The 13366-nt window shown below is 45.7% G+C and overlaps 1 protein-coding gene across 2 annotated transcripts in view; it reads right to left on the minus strand.

The window, feature by feature from the left end:
* arhgap19 (Rho GTPase activating protein 19) overlaps positions 1–12395 on the minus strand; it is a 28654-nt gene extending 16259 nt beyond the window's left edge. The window contains exons 1-2 of one of the 2 annotated variants that reach the window (XM_060842462.1): positions 12336–12395; positions 1466–1725 (exon numbers count right to left, since the gene is read on the minus strand). In XM_060842462.1, the coding sequence (XP_060698445.1) occupies positions 1466–1725; positions 12336–12349 (274 nt within the window). In that variant the 5' untranslated portion in view covers positions 12350–12395. The remainder of the gene's footprint in view (positions 1–1465; positions 1726–12335) is intronic. The other variant, XM_060842463.1, reaches the window with a different exon arrangement.
* Between the last annotated feature and the right edge of the window lie 971 nt (positions 12396–13366).

Here is a 13366-nt window from a genome sequence, read left to right on the forward strand (position 1 = left end):
ATAACTTTAATATAATAAAACAAAGGAATTTCTCAGTAACAATAGAAAATAAAATAAGGAGTCACAAAGGGAGATATTAATCAGATGACCTAAAGCTTGGTAGAAGAAGTAACTTTATAATGAGAGTCTTAAACAAAGAAAAGCAAGGTGGAAAGGTTGAGAGATTTTAGAGTTTTTAGCAGATGAATTGAGAGAAGGAAAATCAGGTAATGTACAGAGGAAGAAACAGGTGGTCGGAGTGATCGTGCAGGCATGAGATCAGAAGTTCATCACTGAAAGTGACAATAATCTGCAAACAGACATACCTAATCTCAGACTGTTGACAGATTAGAATGGAATTCAGTAACAAAGGAATGGAGTTTAGAACAAAATTAATGGTTTCAGTTTTCCCAAAATTTGGGAGGAAGAAATTTTTACTCATTCAATACTGTGGGGAGGTGGATAAGAAATGTCTAATTTAGCAACAATGGGGTTCTCAGAAGTGATGCTGAAGTAAAGCTGCATGAGACTAGCATTTATGTGAAACCAAATTTGTGCTTTTGAATAATGACACAGGTGAGTCCCTAAAACTGGCTGCCTCTGTATGGTGTGATTATGTCTTTAGATATTCTGGCTACTGATCATTGTCGATTGTTTAAGAGCTGCGAGGTTATGCTGCAACTCTACAGAACCATGGTTAGCCACACTTGGAATATTGTGTTCAGTTCTGGTCACCTCATTATAGGAAAGATATGGAAGCTTTCAAGAGGGTGCAGAAGAGATTTACCAAGCTGCAGCCTGGACTCGAGGGAATGCCATATGAAGAAATGTTGAGGGAGCTTGGGTTTTTCTCATTGGAGCCAAGAAGGATGAGAGATGACTTGATAAAGGTGTACAAGATGATGAGATGCATAAATAGAGTGGATATCCAGAGACTTTTTCTCAGGGTGGACATGGCTATTATGAGGGGGCATAATTTTAAAGTGATTGGAGGAAGGTTTAGGAGAGATATCAGACGTAGGTTCTTTTTACACAGAGCAGTGGGTGTGTGGAATGCACTGTCAGTGGTAGTACTAGAGTCAGATATATTAGGGACATTTAAGCGACTCTTGGATAGTCACATGGAAGATAGTACAATGAAGAGTATATAGTATATAGGTTAGTTTGATGTTACAGTAGGATAAACAGTTGGCATAACACCGAGGGCTGAAGGGCCTGTACTGTGCTGTACTGTTCTATGAATGATTGTACTGTTTTCTCATTGTGTTCTAGTATAGTCGCAGAGATCCATAACATGAACAGGATTGATTGAAGCTCCCTGGTGGACATAATTTATGCCACGTATAACTGGCATAATTAAATGAAATCTTTGTTAAATACAGAACAGCAGACGGCCACACAGATCAGTCATTTGAGTTTAATAATGCCAAGTGCTGGGAACACCTGGGAAATCTGTGCCAATATTTATCGAAAATTCTGCACTGACCTTTGCGTTTGAGGAAGTTGAATGGGCGGAAGAAGCTGGAACTGGTGTTGCTGGGTAAACAGGGCTCCTCCTCCCCAATCAGCTGGGCAAACTCAGTCCCAGGAAGGTCAATGAGACGTGTTAGATTGCTCACAACCAGTTCCAGAAATACCTCCGGCTTCTCATGGCGAAGTTTCTCCACAAAGAAGTCTGGGTTGAAGATGATGGGCTTTCTGCTGAATAATGGTTCATTGCTGATGACTATATTACAATTTGTGTCTCTGTCAAAAAGAGAAATAAACTGTTTTCATCACGTTAGGTACTAGGAGAAACTTTTAGAATTCAAACCCCATACAATGTAAATCAGAAAATAGAGAGACGGGTAAAGACAGAGAGATGGGTAAAGACAGAGAGAGAGAGAGAAAAACAGACAGACATGGGAATAGAGAGACGGGTAAAGAGGCCCAAGGAATTTACACATTACAATGTCTCACCACTGTATTCCCACTGTGGCTTTTGCTCCTGGTCTGTTTCTCGTTTTTCACAATTCATCCAAAACCTTTATTCACTTGATCATTCCAAACTTCCCTTTATCCTCAGTCCAGTATCATTCTCTCTCTTCTGCTCTCATTACCTTTTGGACTACAACCTTGTGTTGTGTATTTTTTAACTTAGTCCACCCAGTCCAACACCAACATCTCCACATCATGGCGACATCACGGTGGCACAGTGGTTAGCACTGCTGCCTCACAGTGCCTGTAGACCCGGGTTCAATTCCCGACTCAGACGACTGACTGTGTGGAGTTTGCACGTTCTCCCCGTGTCTGCGTGGGTTTCCTCCGGGTGCTCCGGTTTCCTCCCACAGTCACAAAGATGTGCGGGTCAGGTGAATTGGCCAAGCTAAATTGCCCGTAGTGTTAGGTAAGGGGTAAATGTAGGGGTATGGGTGGGTTGCGCTTCGGCGGGTCGGTGTGGACTTGTTGGGCCGAAGGGCCTGTTTCCACACTGTAAGTCTAATCTAATCTAATCACTGCTGTCATTGTATCACTCTCTTGCAGACATGAAGCAGTCACTTGGTTCTTTGTCCTTACCCAACCCCAACTGTCTTTTCTCTTCCCATCTCACTATTCCCGTGTGTGTCTCTCACTCTTCCCATCTCTCTATCCCAGTCTCTCTCTCTCTCTTTATCCATATCTCTATCTCCGTGTCTCCCTCTCTCTTTTCCCAAATCGCTGTCCCAGTGTCTGTCTCTCTCTCATTACCCGTCTCTCTATTCCCGTATCAGTTTCTTTCTCTCTTTACCCATCTCTATTCCCGTGTTTCTCTCTCTTCCCATCTCTCTATTCCAGTGCCTATCTCTCTCTCCGTCACTCTTTTCCCACCTCTCGACTCCCATCACTCTCTTTACCTGTCACTCTTTTCCCACCTCTCGACTCCCATCACTCTCTTTACCCGTCTCTCTATCCCCGTGTCTGTCTCTCTCTCTTTACCCATCTCTCTATCCCCGTGTCCGTCTGTCTCTCTCTCTCTCTTTAGCCGTCACTCCATCCCCATGTCTGTCTCTCTCTCTCTTTACCCGTCTCTCTATCCCCGTATCTGTCTGTCTCTCTCTTTACCCGTCTCTCTATCCCCATGTCTGTCTCTCTCTTTACCCGTCTCTCTATCCCCGTGTCTGTCTCTCTTTTTACCGTCTCTATCCCCGTGTCTGTCTGTCTGTCTCTCTCTCTTTAGCCATGTCTGTCTCTCTCTCTCTTTACCTGTCTTTCTATCCCTGTGTCTCTGTCTCTCTCTCTCTCTTTACCCGTCTCGCTATCTCCGTGTCCGTTTCTCTCTTTACCCGTGTCTGTCTCTCTCTCTCTCTTTACCCGTCTCTCTATCCCCGTGTCTGTCTCTTTATCTCTTTACCCGTCTCTATCCCCATGTCTGTCTCTCTTTCTCTGTCTTTACCTGTCTGTCTATCCCCTTGTTTGTCTCTCTCTCTCTTTACCCATCTCTCTATTCCTGTGTCTGTCTGTCTCTTTACCCATGCCTCTATCCCCCTTGTCTGTCTATCTCTCTCTCTCTCTTTACCCGTCTCTCAATCCCCATGTCTGTCTCTTTATCTCTTTACCCGTCTCTATCCCCAAGTCTGTCTCTCTGTCTCTCTCTTTACCCGTCTGTCTATCCCATTGTTTGTCTCTCTCTCTCTTTACCCATCTCTCTATTCCTGTGTCTGTCTCTCTTTACCCGTGCCTCTATCCCCGTGTCTGTCTCTCTCTCTTTACCCGTCTCTCTATCCCCGTGTCTGTCTCTCTCTCTTTACCCGTCTCTCTATCCCCGTGTCTGTCTCTCTCTTTACCGTCTCTATCCCCGTGTCTGTCTGTCTGTCTCTCTCTTAAGCCGTGTCTGTCTGTCTCTCTCTTTACCCGTCTCTCTATCCCCATGTCTCTGTCTCTCTTTACCCGTTTCGCTATCTCCGTGTCCGTCTCTCTCTTTACCCGTCTCTATCCCCGTGTCTGTCTCTTTATACCTTTACCCGTCTCTATCCCCATGTCTGTCTCTCTTTCTCTCTTTTTTTTCCCGTATGTCTATCCACTTGTTTGTCTCTCTCTCTCTTTACCCATCTCTCTATTCCTGTATGTGTCTCTTTACCCGTGCCTCTATCCCCTTGTCTGTCTCTCTCTCTTTACCCGTCTCTCTATCCTCGTGTCTGTCTCTCTCGTTACCCGTCTCTCTATCCCATTGTCTGTCTCTCTCTCTCCTTACCTGTCTCTCTATCCCCGTGTCTGTTTTTCTCTCTATTTACCAGTCTCTCTATCTCCATGTCTGTCTCTCTTTCTCTCTCTTTACCCATCTGTCTATCCCCTTGTTTGTCTCTCTCTCTCTTTACCCATCTGTCTATCCCCTTGATTGTCTCTCTCTCTCTTTACCCATCTGTCTATCCCCTTGTTTGTCTCTCTCTCTCTCTCTTTTTACCCATCTCTCTATTCCGGTCTGTCTCTCTCTTTACCAGTGTCTCTATTCCAGTGTCTCTCTCTTTACCAGTGTCTCTATCCCCGTGTCTGTCTGTCTCTCCCTTTACCCGTCTCTTTATCCCCATGTCTGTCCCTCTCTCTTTACCCGTCTATCTACCCCCATATCTGTCTCTATCTCTCTCTTTACCCATCTCTCTATCCCCTTGTCTGTCTGTCTGTCTCTCTCTCTTTACCCATCTCTCTATTCCCCTGTCTGTCTCTCTCTCTCTCTTTACCCGTCTCTCTATTCCCGTGTCTGTCTGTCTCTCTCTCTCTTTACCCGTCTCTCTATTCCCGTATCTCTCTCTCTCTATATTCGTCTCTCGATTCCCGTGTCTGTCTCTCTCTCTCTCTCTCTCCCTCCTTATCAGTCTTTCTATCCCTGTGCCTGTCTGCCTCTCTCTTTACCTGTCTCTGTATTCCTGTGTTTGTCTGTCTCTCTCTTTACCTGTCTTTCTATTCCCGTGTCTGTCTCTCTCTCTCTCTCCTTACCAGTCTCTCTATCCCAGTGTTTCTCTCTCTTTTCCCGTCTCTCTCTCTTTTTTCCCATCTCTCTATCCCCATGCTTGTCTCCCTTTTCCCATCTCTCTATTGTCGTGTCTCTCTCTCTCTTTTCCCATCTCTCTATCCCCGTGTCTCTCTCTCTCTCTTTTCCCGTCTCTCTATCCCCGTGTCTCTCTCTCTCTCTTTTCCCGTCTCTCTATCCCTGTGTGTGTCTCTCTCTCTCTTTTCCCGTCTTTCTATTCCTGTGTGTGTCTCTCTCTCTCTTTTCCCGTCTTTCTATTCCCGTGTCTCTCTCTCTCTCCCCATCTCTCTATCCCCGTGTCTCTCTCTCTCTCTTTTCCCATCAGTCTATCCCTGGTCTTTCTCTCCCTCTCTTTCCATCTCTCTATCCCTCTCTTTCCATCTCTCTATCCCCGGTCTCTCTCTCCTCCTCTCTTTCCATCTCTCTATCCCCGGTCTCTCTCTCTCTCTCTTTCCATCTCTCTATCCCCGGTCTCTCTCTCTCTCTCTTTCCATCTCTCTACCCCGGGTCTCTCTCTCCCTCTCCCCGGTCTCTCTCTCTCTCTCTCTCCCCGGTCTCTCTCTCTCTCTCTCCCTCTCTTTCCATCTCTCTACCCCCGGTCTCTCTCTCTCTCTTTCCATCTCTCTACCCCGGGTCTCTCTCTCCCTCTCTTTCCATCTCTCTATCCCCGGTCTCTCTCTCCCCCTCTCTTTCCATCTCTCTATCCCCGGTCTCTCTCTCCCCCTCTCTTTCCATCTCTCTATCCCCAGTCTCTCTCTCCCTCTCTTTCCATCTCTCTATCCCCGGTCTCTCTCTCTCTCTCTTTCCATCTCTCTACCCCGGGTCTCTCTCTCCCTCTCCCCGGTCTCTCTCTCTCCCCCTCTCTTTCCATCTCTCTACCCCCGGTCTCTCTCTCTCTCTCTTTCCATCTCTCTACCCCGGGTCTCTCTCTCCCTCTCTTTCCATCTCTCTATCCCCAGTCTCTCTCTCCCTCTCTTTCCATCTCTAATCCTCCAAACCTGGCAACATCCTTGTAAATCTTTTCTGAACCCTTTCAAGTTTCACACCATCTTGCCGATAGGAAGGAGACCAGAATTTCACGCAATATTCCAACAGTGACCTAACCAATGTCCTGTATAGCCGCAACATGACCTCCCAACTCCTGTACTCAATACTCTGACCAATAAAGGAAAGCATACCAAACACCTTCTTCACGATCCTATGTACCTGTGACTCCACTTTCAAGGAGCTATGAGCCTGCACTCCAAAGTCTCCATTCAGTTACATTTCGTCAGCCCTTACCATTAAGTGTAAAAGCCCTGCTAACATTTGCTTTCCCAAAATGCAGCACCTCGCATTTACCCAAGTTAAACTCCATCTACCATTTCGCAGCCCATTGGCCCATCTGATCAAGATCCTGTAGTATTCTGAGGTAACCCTCTTCGCTGTCCACTACACCTCCAATTTTGGTGTCATCTGCAGACTTACTAACTGTACCTCTTATGCTCGCATCCAAATCATTTATGTAAATGACAAAACGTAGAGGACTCAGCACCGACCCTTATGGCACTCCACTGGTCACAGGCCTCCAGTTTGAAAAACAACCCTCCACCACCACCTCAAAAGGTCTTCTACCTTTGAGCCAGTTCTGCATCCAATTGGCTAATTCTCCCTGTATTCCGTGAGATCTAACCTTGCTAACCAGTCTCCCATGGGGAACCTAGTTGAATGCCTTACTGAAGTCCATATAGATTAGATTAGATTAGATTTACAGTGTGGAAACAGGCCCTTCGGCCCAACAAGTCCACACCGACCCGCCGAAGCGAAACCCACCCATACCCCTACATTTACCCCTTACCTAACACTACGGGCAATTTAGCATGGCCAATTCACCTGACCCGCACATCTTTGGACTGTGGGAGGAAACCGGAGCACCCGGAGGAAACCCACGCAGACACGGGGAGAACGTGCAAACTCCACACAGTCAGTCACCTGAGTCGGGAATTGAACCCGGGTCTCAGGTGCTGTGAGGCAGCAGTGCTAACCACTGTGCCACCGTGCCGCTCATCTACCGCTCTGCCCTGATCAATTCTCTTTGTTACTTACATAGAACATTACAACAGAAACAATGGATTGACAGAAGAGACACAACAAACAGTGAGACAAAGTATCGTACCCCTGATAACAAGGAAAAGACAAACACACAACCTCAACACCAAGGAGAGGGAAGCAGTAAAAACACTAAGAAATTATAAGAACATAATCATACTACCAGCAGACAAAGGCAGAATGACGGTCATCCTGGACAAAGCAGAGTATATCCAGAAAGCGCAACAACTACTTGCAGATACCAACACCTTCCAAAAGAGAGAGTTTGACCCCACCCCACCAATAGGATAAACAACACACTGAGGAACCTGCAAAAAAATGGACAAATAACCAGGTTTGACCTACAGAAAATGAAACCTGAAAGCAACACCACTCCCAGATTCTATGGACTACCTAAAGTGCACAAACCAGACATCCCACTCAGATCCATTGTATCGCTACCAGGGACACCATCACACAAACTGGCTAAAGAACAACATCAGAAACTGAAACACCTGTCTGACAGAAGGCAGAGAGTTGGGATAAAAGGTTCTTTTTTGGAATGGCAGCTGGTGACAAGCGGTGTCCCGCAAGGTTCAGTGTTGGGGCCGCAGCTGTTCATATTATATATTAATGATCTGGATGGTGTGGGGGCGTTCTAGTGAAGTTAGCCGATGATACGAAGTTAGGTGGACAGGCAGGTAGCACTGAGGAAGTGGGGAGGTTGCAGAAGGATTTAGACAGTTTGGTAGTGGTCCAGGATATGGCTGATGGAATTCAACTTGAGCAAATGCGAGGTCTTGCACTTTGGAAAAAAGAATAAAAGCATAGGCTACTTTCTAAACGGTGAGAAAATTTGTAAAGCCAAAGTACAGAGGGATCTGGGAGTGCTAGTCGAGGATTCTCTAAAAATAAACATGCAGGTTGAGTCCATGATTAAGAAAGCGAATGCAATTTTGTCATTTATCTCAAAAGGATTGGAATATAAAAGCACCGTTGTGCTACTGAGACTTTATAAAGCTCTGGTTAGGCCCCATTTGGAGTACTGTGTCCAGTTTTGGTCCCCACACCTCAGGAAGGACATACTGGCACTGGAACGTGTCCAGTGGAGATTCACACGGATGATCCCTGGAATGTTGGTCTAACATACGAGGAATGGCTGAGGATCGTGGGATTGTATTCATTGGAGTTTAGAAGATTAAGGGGAGATTTAGTAGAAACTTACAAGATAATACATGGCTTGGAAAGGGTGGACGCTAGGAAATTGTTTGCCTTAGGCGAGGAAACTAGGACTCGTGGACACAGTTTAGAATCAGAGGGGGTCAATTCAGAACAGAAATGCGGAGACATTTCTTCAGCCAGAGGGTGGTGGGCCTGTGGAATTCATTGCCGCAGAGTGCAGTGGAGGCTGGGACCCTGAATGCCTTCAAGGCAGAGATTGATAGATTCTTGATGTCGCAAGGAATTAAGGGCTATGGGGAGAATGCTGGTAAGTGGAGTTGAAATGCCCATCAGCCATGATTGAATGGTGAAGTGGACTCGATGGGCCAAATGGCCTTACTTCCAAACCTATGTCTTATGGTCTTATTACCTGATCAGCGGATCCAGACACTCTGTACAGTCAACACAGGAATTCTTGGACATCATCAGAAATATACATATAGACAAGGAAGAAACTATGGTCTCATTCGATGTAACGGCATTGTTCACCTCTATCGACAAAACCTTAGCCAGAGAAACAATAGCCAACCTGCTGGACATACAGAACAGACAACAAGATGGGGAACCTATCAACAAAGTCTGCACATTCAAACTATTGGACTTGTGCCTCACAACACAATTCACATTCAACAATCAAATATATGAACAAATCAACGGCACACCCATGGGCTCACCCATCTCTGGACTCATAGCAGAAGCTGTAATGCAAAGATTAGAACAAACAGTCTTACCGCAAATTCAACCCAAACTCTGGGTCAGATATGTAGATGACACCTTTGTAATCATTAAAAACACAGAAATAGAAAACACTCACCGGATCATCAACATCACACTCACAGGAATCAGATTCACTAGAGAGGAAGAAAAGGAAAACCAACTCCCATTCCTAGACCGTGATGGTACAGAGAACACCGAACAGAGAATTCACCACAAAGGTATATAGGAAAACCACACACACAGACCAAGTCCTGAACTACGAAAGCAATCACCCCAACACACACAAAAGAAGTTGCATCAAGACACTGTTCAAAAGGGCCACAACACACTGCAGCACACCAGAACTGCAAAAAAAGGAAGAAGAACACCTCTGCAATGTATTCGCCAAAAACAGATACCCCCGCAATTTCATCAACAGATGCCTAAGGGAAAGACAATGGAATGAGGACATGCCACAACCCAAAGGACTAGCCACGTTACCATACATCAAGAACATTTCTGAACTGACAGCCAGACTACTACGACCACTACAATAACAGCACACAAACCAACAGCCACTCTCAGACAACAACTCACCAGGACAAAGGACCCGATACCCAGCATGAGCAAAACCAACGTGATGTACAAAATCCCATGCAAGGACTGCACAAGACACTACATAGGACAAACAGGAAGACAGCTAACAATCCACAATCCGTATCCATGAACACCAACTAGCCACGAAACGACACGACCAGCTATCCCTTAGTAGCCACACACGCAGATGACAAGCAACATGAGTTCGACTGGGACAACACTGCTATTATAGGACAAGCGAAACAAGAGAACAGCCAGGGAATTCCTCGAGGCATGGCACAAATCCACAGATTCTATCAACAAACACATCGACCTGGACCCAATATACCGGCCACTGCAGCGGACAGCTGGAACTGACCGGAACCGGAAGCGGCAGAGACAAACCACTGTAAATGCTGGAGGAAACATCACAGAAGTGCTTCACAGGAGTCTCCCAAGCACTGAGGATGCCACCTAGACAGGGGACGAAACTGCAACACAAATTCCCAGCTCGGCAAACAGAACCACAACAACGAGCACCCAGGCTACAAATCTTTTCACAAACATAGAACATTACGGTGCAGTACAGGCCCTTTGGCCCTCAATGTTGCGTCGCCCTGTCATACTAATCTGAAGCCCATCCCACCTACACTATTCCATGTACGTCCATTTGCCTGTCCAATGACGACTTAAATGTACTTAAACTTGATGAATCTACTGCAGGCAAAACATTCCATACCCTTAATCCTCTCCAAGTAAAGAAACTACTTCTGACTTCGGTCTTATACCCATCGCCCCTCACTTTAAAGTTGTGTCCCCTCGTGTTTCTTCAAAAAACACAATCAAGTTTGTGAGACATAATTTCCCACACACAAAACCATGTTAACTATCTCTAATCAGTCCTTGCCTTTCCAAATACATGTACATTCTGTCCCTCAGGATTCCCTCCCACAACTTGCCCACCACAAACGTCAGGCTCACTGGTTTATAGTTCCCTGGTTTGCCCTGACCACCCTTCTTAAACAGAAGCACCACGTTAGCCAACCTCCAGTCTTCTAGCACGTCACCTGTGACTATCGATGATACAAATATCTCAGCAAGAGGCCCAGCAATCACTTCCCTAGCTTCCCAAAGAGTTCTAGGGTACACCTGATCAGGTCCTGGGGATTTATCCACCTTTATAAGTTTTAAGACATCCAGCACTTCCTCCTCTGTAATATGCACATTTTTCGAGGTGTCACCATCTATTTCCCTACATTCTATATCTTCCATATCCTTTTCCATAGTAAATACTGATGTAAAATACTTGTTTAATATCTCCCCCATTTTCTGCAGTTCCACACAAAGGCCACCTTGCTGGTCTTTGAGGCCCTATTCTCTCCCTCATTACCCTTTTGTCCTTGATGTATTTGTAAAAGCTATTTGGACTCTTCATAATTCTGTTTGCCAACGTTATGTCATGTCCCTTTTTGCCCTCCTGATTTTCCTCTTAATTATACTCCAACTGCCTTTTTACTCTTCTAAGGATTCACTCGATCTATCCTGTCTATACCTGACATATGCTTCCTTCTTTTTCTTAACCAATCCCTCAATTTGTTTAGTCATCCAGCATTCCCTATACTTACCAGCCTTTCCTTCACCCTAACAGGAATATACTTTCTCTGGATTCTCTTTATGTCATTTCTGAAGGCTTCCAATTTTCCAGCCATCCCTTTACCTACGAACATCTGCCCCCAATCAGCTTTTGAAAGCTCTTGCCTAATACCGTCAAAATAAGCCTTCTTCCAATTTAGAACTTCAAAACTTTTAGATCTGGTCAATCCTTTTCTATCACTATTTTAAATCTAATGGAATTATGGTCGCTGGCCCCAAAGTGCTCCCCCACTGACACCTCAGTCACCTGCCCTGCTTTATTTTCCAAGAGTAGGTCAAGTTTTGCACCTTCTCTCATCTCTCTGTCCCCGTCTCCCCCTCTCTCTTTTACCCTCTCTCTATCCCCCTTTCTCTCTCTCTGCCCATCTCTTCATCACCATGTCTCTCTCTCTTTTCCCATCGCTTTAGCCCCCGTCTCTCTCTCTCTATTTCCGTCTCCCTAACTCAGTGTCTCTCTCTTTTCCCATGTCTCTATCTCCATGTCTGTCTCTTTTCCCACTCTGTCCCCATTTCTCTCTCTCTTTTTCCATCTCCCTATCCCACTGTCTTTTTTTTAATCTCTACCCCAGTGTCTCTCTCTCTCTTTTCCCATTTCTCTCTCGTTGCCCATCTCTTTAACCCCGTGTCTCTCTTTACCCATCTCTTTATCCCTGAGTCTGTCTCTCTCTTTTCCCATCTCTTTATCCCCGTCTCTCTCTTTTCCCATCTCTCTATCCGTGTCTCTCTCTTCCCCCCCCATCTCTCTATCCCTGTGTGTCTCTTTTTCCCATCTTTCTATCCGAGTATCTCTCTCTCTTCCCATCTCTCTATCCCAGTGTCTCTCTCTTTCCCCCATCTCTCTATCCCAGTGTGTCTCTCTCTTTCCCCCCCATCTCTCTATCCCCGTGTCTCTCTCTCTCTCTTCCCATCTCTCTATCCCCGTGTCTCTCTCTTTTTCCCATCTCTCTATCCCCGTGTCTCTCTCTCTTCCCATCTCTCTATCCCCGTGTCTCTCTCTCTCTCTTCCCATCTCTCTATCCCCGTGTCTCTCTCTCTCTCTTCCCATCTCTCTATCCCCGTGTCTCTCTCTTTTTCCCATCTCTCTATTCCAGTGTCTCTCTCTCTCTCCGTGTGCGTGCGTGTTTCTCCCTATCCCCGTGGCTGTGTGTTTTTCTCTCACCGAGATTCCGACATCTTCGAACCGTTGCGCTACCGTTTACTGTGTCTGCTCCCATTGGTCAGTTTGAAATCAAACTCATGGGCCGCGCGGTTTACCGCGCACGCGCAGTTCATCATGGGAACTCTAGTGTTCGTTGGGCTCTATGGTCACACGCTACCTACTGGAAATAGTTAGGTTATACAGTGCCTGCAGATAGAATAGCAATGCGTTCACATTAACTGCAAGAAAACCTGGAGAACCATCAACCTGATTCTTTCCACAGATGCTGGCTAACCTGCTGCGTGTTTCAACATAGAAGCAAATCACTGCCGATGCTGGAATCTGTAGTGAAAACAAAAATTGCTGAAGGGTCACAGTGGGTCAAGCAGCATTCATGCAGAGAAGGCAAGCTAACGTTTCGAATATAAATGATTTGAGTGTTTAAGCATGTTTTCCATCAGCCAGGATCTGTGACTGCAACTGATGAATGGTCTTTGGAAAGGCTAACTGTTTTTCTCTCTCCACAGATGGTGCCAGACGTGAATTTTTCCAGTAATTTAGGTTTTTGTTTCAGATTTCCAGTATCCGAACGTTTTTTCTTTGTTTAATGTGCAACTATTGTATTAGTCTTAATTGTTCAAACCGCTCATTTTCTCATACTAGGCTGCGTATTTCCGCAACCTCTCATTCGAAAGCCCCAAAATACAAGCAGCTTCCGACAATCTGTGTTTTGCCTTTTAACGGATTCACCTTGCCCAGTATTACAGGCTTTTTCTAAAGGTTTCAAACACGTTCAGTACTAATATCTTGCAGTGGTGAACCCATAAATCTGTGTTCTTGTAAATTTAACTAATCCACTGAACAATCAGAATCTTTTGTGAGTTTGTAGGCGTTCCTTGCTTTCCCCCTGATCCTGCCTGTCTCTCTCCATTACCAGAATTCCCCCAACCACCCCACCGTTCCTCCTCCAATTAAGCCTTATTCTTGGGGTCTTGGCACCCCTTGTGCAGTATGCAGTTCAGTGCAGAGTTCTCCAGTCAGTGGATACATTA

Source organism: Hemiscyllium ocellatum, chromosome 22 (genome assembly GCF_020745735.1).
Source record: "Hemiscyllium ocellatum isolate sHemOce1 chromosome 22, sHemOce1.pat.X.cur, whole genome shotgun sequence".
NCBI lineage: Eukaryota > Metazoa > Chordata > Chondrichthyes > Orectolobiformes > Hemiscylliidae > Hemiscyllium > Hemiscyllium ocellatum.